General features: G+C 37.1%; 1 protein-coding gene across 3 annotated transcripts in view; it reads right to left on the reverse strand.

Moving 5' to 3' along the window:
* Window positions 1-20,912, reverse strand: part of PPP6R3 (protein phosphatase 6, regulatory subunit 3) — a 68,591-nt gene that overhangs the window by 17,690 nt on the left and 29,989 nt on the right. For 2 of the 3 annotated variants that reach the window (XM_010562533.1, XM_010562532.1), the window contains exons 4-15: window positions 20,121-20,258; window positions 19,545-19,610; window positions 18,986-19,098; window positions 18,199-18,312; window positions 17,363-17,492; window positions 15,328-15,480; window positions 13,177-13,326; window positions 12,590-12,654; window positions 9,869-9,984; window positions 9,396-9,481; window positions 4,604-4,690; window positions 445-542 (exon numbers count right to left, since the gene is read on the reverse strand). In XM_010562533.1, coding sequence (XP_010560835.1) covers window positions 445-542; window positions 4,604-4,690; window positions 9,396-9,481; window positions 9,869-9,984; window positions 12,590-12,654; window positions 13,177-13,326; window positions 15,328-15,480; window positions 17,363-17,492; window positions 18,199-18,312; window positions 18,986-19,098; window positions 19,545-19,610; window positions 20,121-20,258 — 1,316 coding nt within the window. The remainder of the gene's footprint in view (window positions 1-444; window positions 543-4,603; window positions 4,691-9,395; window positions 9,482-9,868; window positions 9,985-12,589; window positions 12,655-13,176; window positions 13,327-15,327; window positions 15,481-17,362; window positions 17,493-18,198; window positions 18,313-18,985; window positions 19,099-19,544; window positions 19,611-20,120; window positions 20,259-20,912) is intronic. The other variant, XR_774045.1, reaches the window with a different exon arrangement.

Here is a 20,912-nt window from a genome sequence, read left to right on the forward strand (position 1 = left end):
TCACAGATGTGTTATTCCCGTCATCTTTTCCCGGAAAGCTTAAAAGTAGAACTATTCATCTGGTCTGGTACATAGATGCAGAGGGATGAGGAGAAAATCACTTTGAGGCACAGAGAAAGTGAAAGTGCCCCCAACAATGCCATATCGTTGCCTAGACATAGCTTTAAAAAGCAGAGTTATAATTTAGTTATTTATTCACAAGCACTCTGTTCTCGTGCTGGCACAACCATTAGAAAAAGGAATATAAGCTGTGGCTTTCCTCTGTAAACTGTTCAGGGAGGCTTCTATCAATGAACACAGATGATACAAAAAAACAGGACTGATTGGCAACTGCCTCACATCAGTAAAGGCTTATATTTATCATCAACAGAACCACAGCCAAATACACAATAAGAAAGGAAGCTCCCGAGACTACAATCAAAGCCAGTATAATATTATACTCACTTGCCAATGTCATCTTGATCAGCAAACTTCTCATCGTTGAAGCCAAACTGGTCAATAAAATTGGACGTCATTTGTTGCATCTGATAATCAGAAAAGGCCTGGCAACCCCAGGACCAATGACAGTGATATAATGATTCTAATAATACTCTAAATCCTATTTGCCCATTTTGCTCCAAAGAAATAAAAGTCTCTCTAATCTAAACATAAAGGGCAGGAAAAGGATTTGTCTTAACCTTTGAATTTTAAACGGTAACACTGACTACACACCTACTAACATTTACTGACTTTAAAGCCAGTCTAATAGCAGCTCTCAATAAGGAAGTTAAATCTCTAGTTTAACCACATATTAATTAGCACCCTTCCAAATGCACCCCAAAGAAACAGTGAAACAACACAGTATACTAGAAAAAAAGCTATCTTTGCTCAAAATAACATGTAAGAACCAGAAAAGTACATTATATACAGATACTAAAACACAGTTGCATATTTATCATATAGTTAGCACTAGAAATATCAGTCTCAGGCACACACACCAGCAGCGTCTAACCAACATCTCAATACAGTGTCACCGACTCAACTGTACTTTTTTTTTTTATTCTTCTTTTTTAGATTTAAAGATGCCAGTGTGTCCTGGGTTCAGCTGGGACAGAGTTAATTTTTTACAAGAACCTGGGAGGTGGTTGGGGGTCAGGGGGCATAGCCAGGGCAGCTGACCTGAACTAGCCAAGGAGCTATTCCATACCATGCTGAGTATGATGTCACATATAAATGGGGAGCGGGCCAGGGGGTCCTCTGGACTTTCGGTGGGGGAAGTGGCGGAGCATCAGGTTCCGGCTGGTGAGCAGTTGCACTGTGCATCATTCTTTTTGTATACTCTTTCACATTAGTACCGTTGTTGTTATAACCTTTTTTGTGTTGTCCCAGTAAACTGTCTTTATCTCAACCCTCGAGGTTCCAGGTTTTTTTTTTAATTTTCTCTCCTCCGTCTCCTCCCTATCCCACCGGAGGGGGGCGGGAGGAGTGAGCGAGCAGCTGCGTGGTCCTTTGTTACCGGCTGGGCTGGAACCACAACACAGCGTCAACTGCCAGCAGGTGGGTATATACACATTAAGGTACACATGGGCATCTTCTCTTATCCATAACAATAGTTTTTGTCCCTTACTTCCCTGGACTATAATTATCACACATTCTCTAGGGACTTTTAACAGTGTTATTTCCATGTGTAAAGTAAGCCAATGCTAAGATATTCTATGAAATACAGCTGTCACAACAACTCTCTTGGTCTCTTGCCCAGGTAGCTAAAGGGACACAGTACACAGACAAAACCTTTGAAGAAGGTGGTCAAGCTGACCAAAGTGAATATGGAAAGAAAACAAGAGAATGGTCAAAAAAAAAGGCAAGTTTGGATTAAGGCATTATGAAAACTGGAAGAAAAAGAAAGGAGATACAGAAGGACGATATACAGCAAGACACTATCAGGGCTGGGAGTGGGTCTGAAAAACATTCATGACTAGTAGGGTCATCACACTAAGCAAGGCCAAAGCAAGACCTCTTCTACGTTTTGATCCTAAATTTTAAGATCTGACAGTTAGTTCTAAAAATCTTCAGGATTTAATACTAACACAGTTAGTATATCAACATTACACAGGTAGACAATCAATTACTGGCTGTCCTCCCTATAAAATAATTACTCTGCTTTACACTGGTTACTGAGCTCTCCATTCCTGTAGAGTATTTTTACTACTATGGGTATTAAAAAACAAATGTAACAAAGCAATTAGTGAATTACCTCCATGGAAAGAAAACAAACCGAAAGAAGTTAAACAGACTTGTTCTGTTTACGAAAGGTACAACCATTAAGACCACCACTCACCAGGATAAACAGAAAAATTAAGACATGAGGTTTATGACATCAGCTAGTTATCAAACTAGTGTGAAATCTTATCACTACATCAAAATTGTCTACAAGTATATAAAAATGCAGTTATAAACTGCTAGTGTATCTCAGACCCTAGACAGCTCTATCCTGTTCTCCAATATATTTTCAGTATGCTTTAGAGACAAAAAGTGGTACTAAGCTGGTGGAGAACAGAACAATGCTTTCCTGGAGTAAAAGCTTCCAGAGCCACAGCAAGAGAGTACATTAAATACTGCTGGCATGAGAAACCTTACAACCCAGAACTAGGTGACAGAACACTTCTTCAAAGATGTCAGTTTTGAAGTGTTATTCAGAAACTTACATAAAAAGTGTTTCTGAGAAAAAGGGGGGAAAAAAAAGAAACCTTCCCTTCTGGAACAAAGGGTCTTCATTGGAAAACAGTATTTAACTAGATTTTGATGCCAGAAGAAAGTCATAGCAAATATAATTCTGCACAGGCTGAAGTTGAATTTGACAAAAATAAACCAAAAATTAATAGGTCCCTTGGTATTTTCCTCCCTTATCCAATTCCTAATGGGTCCACTTGAATTCTGGAAATTTACCTCCTGTTTCCTCCTTTAACTATTGGTCTAGAATGTATTCTAGCTTAAGTCAGACACACCTTTATGAATGAATTTGTGCAGCTGAAGAATGCTTTAAGTAATTTCAATACATTTCCCATCAGTGATTTGTCTTGTCTAGTATCATGCTTTCCTCATGAGACCACTTTAGAAAGTATATTTCACTAGCTTAGCTTAGGGAAAAAAAAAAAAAGACTAAGAAAATGGTGATGAAGTTGAAAGAAACAGCACTGGACCACCTGCATATTTCCAGATCAACTTGGATTGCCTAGGCACAGCAGGTCACTAAGGGGATGCATGAAAAGCACAGAGATATTTGAAGATCTTATTTTCTCACTAGAGCTGCTACAAATAGCACTCAACTTACCAAGTTTGTATTCAGGTGCACCTTATATGCACAAAAATCACATGCATCAGATTCTTAAAATTTGAGCCACCACCCACAATTCAAACTTAGACAAGTAATTACTTATTATAAAAACTACATAAGATGCATGAAGTACCAAAGCCAGTCTTAGACTAGGTAGTTACTACATAGCTGTGAGTGTGAGCTGAAAGATTTTGGTTAGTAATGCGTTCCATATAAGGGATCTATCGGCAGTCTTGTGCCACACGGCTCCCACTCTTTCACCACCAGTGAAAGAATAGAAAGATATGCATATTGCAGATAGGACTACTATTATAGAAATGTCATCGTTCTTCATCAAAATGGCACCAATGTTCTCCATAATCACTCATCGCAAAAATACTCTAATACCATAACCATAGTAAACACTGCATCATTATCAATTAGTCAGCTATGAAAGCATTAAAACTTCAAGGTGGACACAGCTTTGACTTAAGCTTTCAGTCTGGTTGATCTGAAAATTCCCTAGGCATTCTAAAATTTTTTTTTCATTAAACCAAAGATGAAATTATCTTTGAAACACTCACAAATGAGTTGTCAAAAGCATATACTGAATTTAAAAATAAGTGATCAAGTTCATTTGAAATTTAGTTCAGGAAGATTTGGCTACATACACTTGCCAGGTATCAATGGCCTATAAAGTTAAAAGCATTCGAGCTGCTAGATACAACCTGTCACAGTAGCATACTTTGCTCTTCATTTGTACTGCTGTGACAGCTGCAGAGTTTAGTATTTTGCCAAAAACTAAAAACATTTAACAATGAATAGCCAATCATCCTTGTTTCCTCATCAAAATAAGGTCAACATTTAAAAAAAAAAACTATTAGCAAAACCAAACAAAAACCCGTATTCACTTTTATAGCAATTCACACTTGCCAGAAAACACAATTAGAAGCCACCATTTCAAACTTCTACATCTAAGCAATAACTAAAGTTAATATAGAGACTGTGTTCAACTTAGCCAGACGGCTGGCACATAAAATGTGTTCTTAGGCATAATGAGTAGAAATCTGCATACACAGCATGATCAAAGACTAAAATCCGGAAGGCACACCAAGAGATTGACTTGTGTTGAAAACCATACCTCTGGGTTTGACAAACCACAGTTGTGCGCATGCACACATGCCTAAGTTTTATTTTAAACTTCCTAGATTTGTATTTGCTTGTGACAGAAATAGAAGTTCCACTGCTTTTTTTAAAACTTCTTATTTTTACAGAAAGAGCAACTTACACTGTTAAAAGAATTCAACTCACCTGCTGCAAAGAAGAATCCTGTGAGAAGCCAGTTTCTTTAAAGTCAATTTCATCATCACTGGAAGAATGAATGTGGCAGGTAGTAACCTATACAAAGGAATTTAGTCATTTGCATAGTATGTGACAGCCACTCAAGTATACTCACACTACCTGGCTGAATCTTCAGTTTCACATCAAAACAAGAAACAAACTGAATTATTTTTAGTTTTCCCAACTGCTATATCACATAAAACAGTCCCTGAAATATTTCAACAGCATTAATACATACATGAGGATTAGATACCAAAAAAGCCAAAACTTTTGACTACTTCAGAATGACTATTTAACATAAAAAAGCCAGTCCTACAGCTGACAGTTATCTAAAACAAAATGAGACAAAACTTGCATCTTGTCTTTGTACTGCACAAAATATATTGAACAGCACATGAATTAATAGTCACCAAAATACTAGATTATATACAGAGATCGTCCTCCTTTCCTATATATAAAATATATAAAAATTAAAGGGAAACTGTCTTGCATATCTACACTATTTACAAAAAGACAAAAGAATTAAACTTCAGAAATTCATAACCAATGTGTACTTGCAGAAACAAACAGGGAGCTGTTGCCACAGCCACCACTGTTTTATATTGTATACTTTTACCCTTGAAATTAGAGATTTTTTTGATGATCTGACACAGAACTAGTGGGAATAGTTTGTTCAGTGACACTGCTATCTAAGCAACATGTTCTTGGAAGTACTCATCTTCAATCAGAACAGCACTCCAAAAGTAGTTTTAGCTGGGACAGCAATTATCTAAAGTAACAGCAGTGACAGCTGACCCTTAAGACATACTCTATGAAGGATCACTAGTATAAAGCAATCTACAGATGACAAAATTTATACTGCACTATAATATAATGCATTTTTCTACAAACCCCTAGAGCTCCTTGTTACAGATTCTCAAGTTAAGTCAGGTGGTTCATGGATTCTTTATTTTTTGAAGAAAATACAAGTTTATACAAAAGGAGTACTGAAACACATACAAGGCTTCATACAAGACAGACACCTTTCTATGCTTCCACAAATATCACAGGACAGTGCTACTCAGGACACATGTACAAGAGAGAAATGAAGTTGTTAGCTGAAGTATATTCTGCTTTTATGCATTTTCCTCTGTTAGTATAACACTTATTTAAAAAAAATAATTGGGAGTGCTTTATTCTTGCACATCTACCATTCAGCCCTGCACTGCAATTTGCATACTAGAAGTACCCTGACTTCAAGTTAGTGAATTTCTGAAGGAAACCCAACCTATCAACACTAAAACTGTCAATAAGTGGGAAGAATAGGAATGCACCAAGTGATCTCTGGACTTGCTGTGTCTGGAGAAGAACTGTTATATCAAATGACAGACCAAGTCTATTGAAGGTTAGTGCTCAGTGTATATTTATGAAAATATTCTTGCAAAGTCTGCACACTTCAAGGTGATTATATGGCATTTCATACCACAACCTGAGATGCCCTATAAACCACCCCCCCATGTGGGCAGTTTTTGAGAGGACAAAAGTTAATGTACCTACTCCTTCTACAACTGCAATTTGTTGGGGAAAAAGACACCCAAACCCAAGTAAGAAGTTGTTTATTTAGTTTTAGTTACTACTAATGAACAAGTTAATCCCCAGTAGAAATCCTGCCCTTACTACTGTAACAGAAAGGAGCTCAGGACTCTTAGCTAGACATAGTGTCTTCTTCCCCAAACTCTCCCTTTGGCAACCAGCAGATAAGATACCAGGCTTAAGATAAATGAGTTACTTCTCTTGTTTTCTGACAGCTGCTTTAGTTGAAGCATAAACCTGGAAGAAGAAACTAGTATTACTCCACCCTAATAAATAAATGGCAGAATTATGCCAGGGAAGGGAGTGGGAATGACCACTGCAAATTCCAGCAATTAATTCTTTACTTAAGCAAGCTCCTTACTGTTCAGACCAGTTGCTTTCTAACACTAACACACAGCACAGGCACTTTTCACAATAACTCATTCTAATGTGTGGCATTTTTTCCCTCATTTCCTGGTAATACTGAGAAGGACTTCCCTTAAGAGAAAGGAACTATATGGTGATTAAGGCAACCATGAACAGTTTGTCCTGTAGACATATTTTTAGGCTTAGGGGAGGTATATTCTCCTCACCTAGTCTAAGCACACCTAATGAACATTCAATGTCATGACTAATATTGGAAGGATGCCAAAGAGACACATCTGAAGTTATACAAAGTCTCTTGTACAAACCTAGTATTACAAATTGTATAGCATTCTTCACTGTGCCAGCATCATTAATGCACCCTGTCAAAAGTGAAAATGAACAATTACTCCACATTTGTTTAAACTTCAGGTAGGTAAGTGTAAGTAGGTAAGCTTAGTGCAATACTGCCTACCTTCTACCAGAAGGACAATTAGCAATGGAAAACAAAAATAAGCTTCATATAAAGTCTGTAAAGTGTTTTGGGGAAACTCTGAGATAGTGCTGCTACACGCTCACTTCTAAGTCTGTAGTTACTGTTGTTTTAGAAAATGTAACAAGAACTTGTTTGAAAGACAGAGAAGCCTATAGAGGGAGAAAGAAAATGAGAGGGGTGAAGTGTTGATAGATTTACAATCAACATCCCTGATGTAAAACAACTGAAAAAGAATAGTCTTATGGCTGCAGAAGCAGTTCATTATGCATGGGACCCCAAGACCACATACCTTGTTCCATTATAGTAAAAGAGCTCTCTTTGTTGAGCACCAAATGACTGAAGCATTCGAAGTACTCACAAGATCAGTTATTTCCATAGCCTTCACACAGTGAACTTATTTACATACTTTTTAATGAACTTCACATCATAAGAGTATGCATACACAAAGATCAGATCATCTGATCTTAGTAAATCCAGTAAGTTAACTGAAGAAGATCAAGTGTAACAGTAAACCACAGCTCTGTCATTGAGGTCAGGAACTGTGTGCTTAACTATTATTTCGCCCATGACTAGATTCTGTTCAACAGCTTGCTTAGGACAGGAAAACCTTGAAGTAAGTAACCTTACCAAGTAACTAAGTCTATTCATCTACCCAGCAATAAATATAAGGCTAACCCACAGAAAATTAAGAAAAGTGTGCTTAAGATCTTGCTCTGGGGACCTTGAAAATCTGCACTTTATATCAGGTATATAATTTCTCAGGTATAAACACTAGTTCTGATAAGCTGTTGCTTTAACCCAGGATGCTTTCATCAACTTACAGAAGAGCTCAAACACTCAGACATACCAGGTTGTCCGGGTTTATAGATGAAGAGGACAGGTCTATGGAGAGCAAAGCACAGATCAAAAGCATGGGTATTAGGGGACAGTATGACTGGGAAGAAATACCATGGGGCTGTGCTTTGAGGATACACCCATACAATAACTATAACTTAAACTTGACTAAGTAAAACAACAAGCTGAGTTTTCTGTAAGATCAGTCTTTTAATATCTCCTGCACCATTGCAGGAGTACTGCCCATTACTGCTTATCTTTGAACTACATGCTAATCCAAAGCTCATGAGAATTGATCACGCAAGCAGAAACAAAGCCTATAACTTTAGAAATTCAAAGACACAGTATTTTCCAGATGGCATTTTAGATACAAGAATTTGTTTTAATGCTTCGTATTTCTATTCAACTGAATATTGTGGAGTTTAGAGATGTGTTTTAAATGAGGTTTTACTGTTGTTACATCAAGTATGTCCAACTAAATGATTACATATCTAAAGAGCTAATTACAATGTTATTAATTATAAATCAGCTTAAAATTCTGCCTCTCTAGAGGACTTTTCTCTTGGCCTTGACCAAGAAGTAGTTTCTAACAAGAGGAAAATATCATTATTCTACAAGCACTATGAACTTCTTTGCATTCACAGGCTCATGGAAAAAATACGATGTGTACATCATTTGGTCCTATGCACAAGTTTCAGATTAATTTCCTATTGCTTCTACTGCCATACACATCATGTTAGCATTATGTTCCAGTTGCTGTATTATGTTGAAATAGCAAATCTAACAGTCTATTCATCTTATAGCCCAATTAATATGGCACCAGCACAAGTTAATGAAGCCACATGCAAAGCACTGCATCTCTGGAGAAGTCAGGTATATTAAAATTCTTTAACTGGTCTGCTGCCATTGGAAACAGCCTCTGCTTATTAAAGTCTCCAAGTGATTACTCTTAAACTATGTTTAACATGATTACACAAAACCTCTTTGTACTTCTACTTAAGTTTAGCTTTTTTCTATAAGTGTAATCACTGCTGCTGTGTGCAGAAGAAATTTGACAGGTGCACAACAAAAGTATGCAAAGTTACTTGACTTAAGCAAGGTCAGTAACATATGCAGTGGGACGCAGGTAGCATTTTTCCATTAAACTTACATAGGCTCATTTACATACTGTAGATAAAACAATTAACACCAGCTCCTGCAGTTTTAGTTTGTACTCTTCAAGCAGACAGGAGCTTTCAACGACACTAACTTGAAGCTGTAAAGAAATATTCCTTCTTGGCAACTGTCTGGGATAAGCTATACAAACTGAGCTACTGCAAGATGCCTGTGCAAAATATTAATGGTATGGCTTTAGCTGAAAAGTAAATTAAAGAATTATCAGTTCCACAGCTCAGCAACTAGATGTACTTCTTGACACAAGTACATGGTAGCTGGGAAGATTGGTTGTGCTGCTAACGAGAAGAAACTGGGGCCCAAGTAAACAGCAGCAATTTTGATACCTTACCCATCACTACTTACCAGGTCCACCGTGTTCCTCTTGTTAGTTTCTCCTAAAGAGCTTGTGCAGAATGTCTCCCATCGCTCTCTGACCTCCTCTGGAAGCTCTAGTGTAGGAAACAGGAAAAAATCCAATTTGATACTATCAACAATGGAGCATCACTTAATTTTTAATTGTTCTCTTCTGCTCTAGCAGAAATACTGCAAAGAACATATATATCCTTCTAAATCCATACGGATTACTCCATCTAGCAAACAAGTCCAAATTAAGCAGATCAGCATCTCTTTGCATTTATTTCAGAGAGCTTTGATACTGTTTGGGGAAAAAGACTTAAGCATATGTTTAAGGATGGCTGGTTTTAAATTGAATGCATCAGAAATAATCAGTATTTTCTTCTTTTATCCAACAGCTGGCTTTTAATTTAAGCTTGATTCATTTCATCAAAATTTGATAATGAAAGCCATGAAGACAAACTTAAGACCATTAACATTACCTTTAATGAACTGTTGGACTAGTGTACTGTTTGGCCCCTTATCTGTACTATGCACAATACAGTTTGCTATCCTTGTCAGGTGACCCATATAGCCATGCCGTCTTCCTCCTTCAGCCCTACAAGAGACAAAAGGAATTCAACTGCCCACACTCAGAGCAACTGTGCTACTGTTCATTACAAAGCTCCACCAGAGTCAAGAAGTTACACAAGACAAATAGCATAACAGTTCTTAAGCAGAAGAGTTGCATCCTGAAACCAAAGGTTCACAAAAGTACTCAAGAATTTAAGATACCAACTGGTTTGACTACACTGAGACAGTTTAGAAGACTTAAAAAGCATGTAAACTACCAAGAAAGAAGTGCACAGTATCCAAACAGATTAATTCTGCTTTCACTTTTCTGTGTGTAGAAAGAAAAGTATACAGCATTATCGAGATACTGACAAAATTAACAATGGATCCACAGTTTTTAGGGAATTTCTGTTGCTGAGAGTATTTTCAAAACCCCAATACACTGAACATTCTCTCAGAGCTTTGAGTAGCTGATCAAAAGAGAAAAAAATTCTTAAATCCTAAGTGTGCTCTAGTACTGCAGAGTTTCTTAACATTACCTTTAGCATACAGAGCTGGAATGGTATGACCAACTGAGATTTAAGTTAGGATCATTGCCTTCCTGAAGTTTAGGAATGACATTTAAGTGCATACCGAAGATACAATTACAAGGTGGTTCAAATATATATTTTTTTTAATGTGACAGAACTCCTTTGTAGAAACAGGAATTACCAGGTTTTAGAGTAGTGCTTTGAGTAGCTATCATCAGCTAGAACCATTCTGTATCTGACTAAAGAGCTACAAGTGAGAGCTCCAACTTGGACTGAATTTCTAGCATTTAGCTGCAAGCTAACCAGACATTTGCTGTGACAGCTTTTTAAGGTTTTGTGCTTTTTAAATGAAAAATCAAGACAGACCCACTCAATTGGCTAGACAAACCTCCTATGAAGTTGACTGAAATCTTTGTAAAGTGACAGCAGTTCAGGAAGTAGTTTATGTTATGCAAACACAAATCACATCACTTTATTTTTCCACCACCATCATCTAACACAAGGTAACTGAAATTATGTTATGCCAGTGCAAGATGTCATGAATGAAACAGTACCACACTGTTTACAGGAACAACTTGAGAGAGATTCCTGTCTAATTTCAACTGCTTAGATAACAAGTACACTCAAAACAAGCAACACGTGATGATGGCAAAGATTAGAATTTCTAATACAGGATATGCCATAGAGTGCTTGTATTTGACAAAGTGGACTGACTTGTCATTGCCTAGCCAAAAAGTCTACAATACAACTGTACCTTCTGCTAGCAAATGCTTATTAATCCCAGTGAATCAAACAGCTTTTTACTACGTCAAATTTTCACCAGCAGAAAGCAGTCACCCTCAGGCTTCTACAGCTTCTCGAAACAACATTAACTGACAGAATAAAAAAGCATAAAAAAAAAAATCCATCTCCTGAAGCAGCTAAGCTAAAAATACCTTTAGATTATCTTAAGGACTTATATTTTATATTTGGAGTCATAGCTGTACAAAATTGGATAAAAGCATGAATTACTAACAACAGCCTGCTTGTTTCTCACAAATAAAAATCAATTCTTTCCAGATAAAAGCACAATCTGAGGTTTGCAACAATATTTTCCACATTAGTATTTGCAAACATGAGACTAAATATTTAATTAATTCATCCATATGGTAAGCACCAGATCAAGTACATTCTTATCCAACCAAAGAATAGTTTTAGGCTGGATCTACGGAAATAACTTTCCACACTTTTCTCCTACGAGAGTCTAATTGCTGATAAAGTTGGCAATTCTCTGTAACCTCAGGACAATATGATATGAAATAGAAGACATTTGGGAGTGCATGTTTTCTACAGTTAATTTAAGTCACATTCCTTTTCTTTGTACCACCCTCTTCAACTACTTCAACATCCTTATTTTCAGGTCAGTTACGTTAGCCATATATTTACCATCCGATTCATATCAAATAGGAAGAGGAATATTTTGGGGAGTAGAACTGTTTCAAACAATACACCAGCAAACCAGCAACATTATCCCAGTCAGTTAATTCAGTATTTTGACAAGTTAGCTCTAACATTTACTGTTCAGCATCTCCTGAGCCAAACTTATGAGGCTTCAGAGAGCTGTATTACTCCCTCAGGTAAAGATTGAGGTTTTTGTCTGAAACTCTGTTCATAGCAGGAGAAAGTGTTAGCTACTTGAAACTTCCATCCTTTCCACAAACACTTTTAGAAGTTACTCCATTGCTGAGGACTTGGCTTTTCCTACTTAGGAGTCTGTCGCTCCCCAATATGTAATATGCTTTGATGTGTTTATAAATAATCTTAAACTGCTTACTGGAGAAAAGTATTTCCTGTCCTCTCAAAACTTATGGTATGTTTCTGTACTTGAAGATCGGTAGACTTTAAAGATCATAGTAATATCTTATACATGGCAAGAATGAAAAACTATTGTATTCTCAAACGGTCATGGGAAAAAGCATTAGAATGCTACCAAAAAGCAGTACGAGAGAAAGCTTTAATCCAAATATTAACATATGAGTGTTTTTGGAACTGGCCAGATCAGTTATGAATTGGTCATACATTCATTTCACAATTCAAGTCCTATGTAGAAAATTGCAGGGAATTAGAAAACTAGTTACTCACTGTTTCTTCTCATTCATCTCCCACGCTTCAAGTATTCGTTCTATTAATTGGCACTTAAGGAAGAGCTATCAAAAAAAGCAAAATATGCTTAGTAGCAGTAAAGTAGAACACTATTATACATTTTACAGTTCATTTTAACAAATACTAAAGTCTTACAAGACACCTAATTTCAGGTTGAGGATAAATACTTTCATTAAGGGTTTAAAGTTCAGAAGCAGCAGTCAGATCCCAACCACAAGCCTAAAAGCTAAACCTATATTAATTCTACTTCTCTTTATAGCTGCAGAGTTGTAGTAGCATAAAGCTATTAAAATAGCAATTTTAATTCTTAAAAGTAAGAGGAACTTTTCTTTCAAGGAAAATAAATACTTGCAGCTCTGTATACATGCTCACTTCAGGGCAGCAAAAATCTACTCTATGGCACTTTCAGGTTTAACACCCTGAACTGACATTTTAAGAAAAAACAGGAAAATATTCCTGTTCATTCCACACATAAATAAAACTGGGGTATATTTTGTTTAAGAGTAACTGCTACAATAAGCTGGAGACAGAAAAATTCAAGAGATTCCCCAAAGCCCACAACTTACGTGTTTCAGTAAGAGATTGTCCCCAGTGGAATCCTGATCTGTAATTGTGCCATTTTCTGTGCTTTCAAGAGGACTTGCAAGAATCAATGCAATACAGATTTCTACTTGAGTATGCAAGAAGTTATTCCATGTATACTTAAAGAACATGTCCTGAAAAACAAATTCAACAAGGTTTACACAAACCAAGGTCTTTTCGTTAAACGTAACCAACAGTCTGAACCCAGCAAGTCATTCGAATGACTACACTGGAACAAATTCTTTAAGTTTTAGAGTAAGTATTATCATGCAAGAGAAAATTTGTGACCTACAAAAAAGTTAATCCTTGTGCTTGCCATTATCTGAACACAAGGACTATCATATCGAATCAGAACAAAAACTCAACTGTAAGTGGATTTATCCTGGGGGTAACCAATAATACACTTTCAGAGAACAAAGACAGGGAGGAGTGACACTCCCTACTTATATTCTTTCTGCTAGCTGCAGCCCAGAAGGTCCCAGAGTCAGAAGTGTTATTTATGACCTTAGTAACCCTTGACAGCTTGCTTTGAGTTCACTTAAACTTCTAGCATCTACCACACCGTTTATTATGCGCTCCTCGCTTCAGTGAGATTCCTTACAACATCATATCTACCTGTTTTGAACCTGTCATCTAATTTTATTCTTCCATTACAGAAACCTACCTCAGATAATCTAGATGCAGTTTAAGATTATTAAACACCTTACACAAGACAGAAATACTGAGGTTGAGGTACAATAAACAGCGTTCATTGAGTCATGTTCCTGGTTCTCCACATTATTCCTCTTAAACATAGGAAATATTTTTTCAAGCTTTATGTCCAGTTATTTTAGACTACTTCTTACTGCAAAAGTCAAATAATTGCTGTCACTGGTAAAGTAAAATTAATTATGGAAATATGTGCAGTGATTAGAACAGTATTAAACAATTTAAGTCTCATTCAAAATACAGCTGAAGATCTCCAACTTTCCTTCAGTCCTCCTAAACTAGTGACATCATCCCATAAAGATATGCTACTGGAACTAGACAATTACTCTTCCTAACAGTCAAGTCTGCACAGTAAAGCATGTACTGTTTCAGCAAACAGCATGAAGCACCAAGAACTTTATATGGCTATAATTACTTTTTTATCCTTATGCAAAACCTGCAACAGAAAAGCAAGTTCAAACCTCACTGAATTTAGTTTACAAAATAATCTACTTATAAGAACATGCACATGTTCATAGCATGAACATTCCCTTAGACAACCCATCTAGGAAAAACTTCAGTTACAGTGAAGTTAACTATTTGTATACAAGTTAACACCTGTCTGCAAACCCAAGTTTTGCAGAGAAATTGAGACGAAGACATTATAGCCACAGCTGTATTAAGGAAAAAGGGATTTTAGACTAAACCAATTCAGGGCAGAGAAAAATATTTACATTTTAAGTTTGCAACTGCCTGCTTAGAAGCAGAAGTTTACATATTGTTTTCAGAAACTGTAGTATAAGTTCTAGCATGTTTTGCTAGTTATTTTTTAACTGATTCCACCATTTAAACTTTTTGGTCAACCTAAACACAAAGAACATGTCCTGCTGTAGTTGAATTATGAGATAGGAAGCACTAAAAGTACACATTCCACATTAGCAAAAAGCAGCGAGTTAACTGACTGAAAGTTTGCTGTACAACATCTTGCTTTCAGAGGTTTGAAGGCATGTGAGCTACTAAGAATAACTGTCTCTTTATAGGACAGTGCTAAGATACCATTTGGTGTGACATATATTATTAAGAGAGGAAAAGGTGTTTTGAGGGAACAACTTAGGAAAAGAATGAAAACAGCAGGGAAGCCTTGAACATGGCTGAAAACTTGAGAACACACAGATGAAAAAAAGAAGCTTAAGAAAACCACTATATATTTATGAAGGTGTAGAGAATAAGAATCATTCAAGTGATCACAGGAAAACGCTGAGTTCAGACAGATGAATTTAACAGTAAAATCCAATATTAAAAAAGTTCCTAAACAGTGCAATAGAAGCCATAACACAGACTGAAAAGTTAGGCTGGAACACTTACTACAAATTATCTGCAGTGACAGAAAAAAGACAAGATCTTAACAGCAATCCATAAAAATAAAGGCAGCAGCATAAAGTTCTTACCAGTATTACTCCTATGCTGTTAAGCTCTATAAGCTCCTGATTCACACTGCTTGTATTTGTCTGCAAAAGGCTAGATATTAATCTAATCACATTTAAACGTGTGTTTCCCACAGGTGGATCCAATACACCCCAGGTTGTCTTCATGACAGTTTTCTGAAAAAGAAAAGGGTACATACATAAACCCCATTAAAATATCTTTAAAAAAACAGCTCATCATTACCATGCAAAATGACAGGGTAGTGCTTAAAAATATATAGAATCAGGCCTTCAGCAACAGTCTTGCCTTCACCCTGCAAAAAAGCAATTTTTAGTTCTGAACACTATAGCTTATTTTAAGTCCACAGACAGGAAGCACTAAAAACAGCCACATGAAACCAATGACATTGTAAAAATTGATTGTAAACTACAGACAGGATCTCAAAGTAGATGCATTCTACCCACCCTTGAAAGGAATTAGGAGATACTTCCCAGACAATGCTTCTCACTGGTTAGTCCATGTACAACTATAGTCTACATTGCTACAACATACGCAGGTAGGTAGACAGTCCCTAAGTATATTAAATGCCTCAACAATGCTAACTTCATATACTTGAAAACAATTTCATACAAGCAACAAGCTTCTCTGGTGTCTTATTCTGGTGTTACACATGAAAAAAGCTCCATCTGTAGTCTTTGAAAGAGTTACTTGCAACACAGCAAGAATCTCTTTCCATGCACTAATGGGTCCTTGTTATTACAATCATAAGCTTCAGGGTTCTTACATTGAAATTTAGCTGGTTAACAAACCAGAACTGTTGTCACATAACTAAATGCCAGCCAATAAGAAAAACCTGGTATTAGCTACCATTAAAAGCTAAAAATCTAGTAGCAAATATGCAACCAGCAGGGGAATTCACAGTGAAAACATCTTCCTATCTTAAGGCACAAACACATTTTGACAAGGAGACCACCGCTGCCTTCTGTAACACTGGATGACATTTTTGCCTGACCAGCACCACCCTTGCATCAGAAAAAAGATGACTGACATCCTGCTAGTTCATTTAGTCCATTCCTTACGTAAGGAAAAAAAACCTAAGGATGCTCATTTAACTAGTGCTCAGAATAAGCAACAGATTCAATAACTTCACTAGATGACTTATTCAAATGCTAAGTATGTCCAACCATCAGAAAACTTCAGCATCTTATGTGACCCTGCTTTTACTGTAATATAGACCTGTGTCTTGCCATGTTGTTGCAACAAAGACAAGACAGTTTCTGTGCATTTTATTACCTCTTCTGCATTTGGAAATCTTGAGGTCTCATCTTCTCCAGGCTAAAATAAACTTCAACGCCCCCCTGCCCCCCCCCCCCCCCATCTGGTATTTTATACACCTCCGGTCTTTGTTTTCACTTTGGCCCACAGGTCCTTCTCTCTTATGGACTGTGGCACCCAGTTCAGGGTGCAGTCCTCCAGCTGAAATTCTACCAGTGAAAATTTGGGTGGAAAAATATAAATGGATCATAGGTAAACCCCCTATTTATACATCTTGTATTTATCTTTTGCAACAGCATGACATAGATAAGTTGCTTAAATCAAAGAATTTAACGTGCGTAGAGTACAGGGTGCATGCCATGGGCTGGTCTACTTGTGTCCTGGGCAAGTCTAGAGGAACTGCGCAGGCCTCACATGGGCAATGGCAAAGTTCCACAACTGAAGCATCCATAGTCCATATTTCCTATCCAGATAGGACTTCCAAGCAGAAAACAGGACCCACCTTGAGAACATATAGCAAATCTCTTTTCATTGCTTTCAGAAACTAATTGCTTCAAGGCTATCTTGCCAATTAAACAAAGTTTAAGCTGGAAAAGCATATCAATTAGCACAACATGTTGGCTCAGGGACAACAATAATGAACAGCAAAGCTCACAACAGGTTGGGAAGGAGCCTGGGCACTTGCCCGAAAGTTGTCAAACTGGGTTTTGTTTGCTGCCTAAAATACAGTCACACAGTGACAGTCTTGTTTCAATTAATTTGGTAACACAAGGTTTCACTTACTTTTGGAGGCTCAAGTAGGAGTTCATGGAATGATGAAAGACGTGCTTTTATGGCTTCTAAAACACTTTTGTTGACAGAATATGTTGAATTGCTTATGCCTGGAGGACAGATCTCTATATGGCCTTCAAATCTAAAACACACACAAGTAAAATCTGATAATTAATATCAAAACTAGTTGTAAAACATGTTTAAGAGATGATTTTGAGAGTGTCACAGTTCTGAAGGCATGTGAAAAGAATGAAGAGGCAAGTAAAAACAAGGTTTTATATACAAATATAAATTAAGTGTGAAGTAATAGTTGAACAAGGTTTTTCCGAACACTGGCTCTAGTATTTTTAGGTTTATTGTGCTTGAAATCTCCAATATGGTTTTGAGAGTAAACATTACAGCTGTTCTTTTTCCTCTTTTGAGGCAGATAAAGAGCTTCACTCATCTATCCTGAACAGCATAAACAAGTTGAATGTACCACAGAGATCTGTTCAGCGGTTTCTCAAAGTAAAGTTATAATAAAATTCCACGTAACTTTTTGAAAAGTCAATACCCACTCACTGCACTGTACATATTTACTCTATCCCTTGTATCCAGAAACAAACTGATGAAGTGTAATTAGTCTGATCTGTGAAGTGGCACTTAAACTAGCTTCTAGAAAGAACTGCAGAAAGACCAGTCATTTGGTGAAAGTGTAGTAATGCCAACCACCTTGCTCTTTTACTTGTCCATCTACAACAGGCTACAAAAACAGTTCAGTTGTAAGTACATGGAAGGCACTTGCTATTGCTGAACAGTAGTTCAGTTAAATTATGCAGGCATAATTTAAGCAAAATAAGAAGACTTACGTCTGTCGTCTTGTCTCAAGTAAGGTCAATAGTATTTGGATTGCACTGACTATTGCAGATTCATTTTTTTCTCTATGAAAAATATTAGACAGCAGCTGCTCTATGATTTCTTGTCTGAAAAGAAGAACACTGGCATCAGATACAACACTACTTCAGGATACATCTGTCAACAGAAGTAGCTACCATTTGCCCACGTAAAATTAATAAGGGGATAATACAAAGAAAACCAGTAGCTATTTCGAGCTAGCAGGTACCACTAGGACAATCACTCCCATCCTCGCTGCCCCAGTCATATCTTCCTATTCCTTCCATTGATCTATTTTTTTTTCCTGACAACCAACGCTACAACAAGGGAGTTTTCCTTCAGATCGAAAACCTGATTCAGCTTGCCAGAATGGCCACACAAACCAGCAAAAGGAAGAAGGGAATACAGGAGAATCTTCTGTGGCAGAAACACACACTTAGATTAACTTAAACCAAGTAACAGATCAAAGCCAAAGTCTCCCATGGGTACTCTGCACAGTATCAAGCTGACCTCCACATGTCTGATCCCACTAACTTTGGCAGCACAGGAAATACTTTAATCAGACCCCCCCCCCCAAGGAAGTCCTCCAGGTGGGCTCTGCTTACTTGCTGAGTTATTTTAAATTACACAGATGACAGGTAGCCAAGAAAATTCACCTGGAAAGCACAGCTTGCCATTTCTAGAGGTTTTCAAGGTCAAAAGTTGAAAACTATGGTTTTTATGAACTGAAAATAAAATCAGAAGTTTAGGAAAACAACTTACTTCTCTAGACTTGCAAGCAGTGGGTCTGGTTCTGAACTGTTCTGTACTTGTAACATCTGGTCTCTGCTTAGACGAATAATTTCACAGAGTGACTGTGATGCATTTGAATGCCTCTGGAACAGAAAAACATAGCTTTTCAGTATAAGAGTAATAACATGCTGGACTGTAATTCTTCAGTTAAAAAAGGCAAAAGTTTCAACTTGGACAAGAGTCTCTCCTACCCAAACAACATTCAGGCAATAGCTTTATGTCATAACTAAATATTAACAACACAAAAAAAAAACCTTGAGGCACAAGGCAAGAAACTACTTCCAATATTAAGGTGGCAAAACATTAGAGTTGAATCTTTAAACAACACTGAGTATGCATAAGGCTTTGACCTGGATCTGATAAGGGGTGGGGTGAACCACACACCTTCCCTCAAATGACCACACTTAAAATACTGCAATCAGCTTACTCAAAGAAACAAGCACAAAACAGTAAAACTGAAAGTTCTAACACTATGTTGTACAGCAACTTGCTGAACATAGACCCAGAATAGTGTCAGACCAATACTTACATCTTCATCCTGAGATGGATGTACAATTTCCACAAGCCGCTGGATAATTCTCTCCTCATTGAGCCACTGTAAAAGTGCTTATGGGTGTTAGTAAGAATGTTATCCAAGTGAATGACTTAAAATTAACAAAATTAAAATTAGTCATTTGACAATTGCCATGAGTCATACTGTCAATATTTCTAAACAAGCACTAACAATACTTCAGAAAAAAAGGAAAAAAGTAAAGTTAGTGTTTCTGAACAACTGTAAAGAAGAAAGCCTTGGGTATAATTCTTAAATAAACTTTCTGACGCCAGAAAAAAAGTGTTCAGTAAGGTCCAAAACATTTTTAAAACTGCATCTGTCAGTTTTAAGGTAGATATTAAAAAACAGGGAAAGAGACCAGCCACTCAGGTTCTAAGTTGTCCCCACCAGCGCTGTGGCTCCAGTGGAAAAGTATTGGCAGCTCCAAGCAAAAAAAACCCTCACATATTTAATTTCAGCACAGTTAAGAAATAAACTTAGTAAAATCAGCAGAAGATAAGCCATCTTACAGTTTACACATCAGACAAGAGTCCTTTGAGACATTTTACTTACATTTAACACTTCTTGCCGGGGCTGTGGTGGTTCTATACAAGTCAGCAGCCTGAGCAACAAGTCCATGATAGCAGAGGTCCCTATGTGCTTAATAATGAGGTCTACAAAATCATGTTTTCTCTTTAAAAAATCCACAATCTAGAAATTAAAAAGAAGTAAGCTTACACTTGCTTATCTGTATTTTACATGGTAAATTACACCACGCAGTTTTAGTTTCTCTCTCCTACCAAAGGGAGAAAATAAATGAGAACTTCTTAAACACTTTTGCCACTTAAAGCTTACAGTACGAGGCAAGATAAAATAATATACATGTATAGAGTAGCAAAAGTGAGACAGGACAGTGTGTCCTGGGCCTCCTCTCAAGCCCAACTTGCTGACCATAAACTACTCATAATCCAATGCACAGTCAGTTTTCCTTTTTGGTACGAGTTCCTCTCATCCCTGCTTAGTGAGCAAAGCTCAACACAGCAAAACCTTAACATAATACAGGCAAAGGCAGAGCTTGCTAAATAAAAGATACAGAACAGAGTCAAACTTAATTTGCTCAGGTATGAGAGCCAGTCCTTGCAGCTGTTTGCAGCATTGGGCCACATGAACGCAGAGTACAACAACACTTCTGAACAAGGACTCCAAATACCTCTCACTTTGTTCTCTAACAATTTTTCACACCAAATGGGACCCACTCCCACTGATTCAATTCGCTTATGTTCACCTCTAACAGCAATTAATGCAAATATCACCATATAAAATACTGAGCTAAGCTAAGCCAAAAGGTAAGCACTCACACAGTGA

Source organism: Haliaeetus leucocephalus, unplaced genomic scaffold, assembly GCF_000737465.1.
Source record: "Haliaeetus leucocephalus isolate CR32 unplaced genomic scaffold, Haliaeetus_leucocephalus-4.0 Scaffold161, whole genome shotgun sequence".
NCBI lineage: Eukaryota > Metazoa > Chordata > Aves > Accipitriformes > Accipitridae > Haliaeetus > Haliaeetus leucocephalus.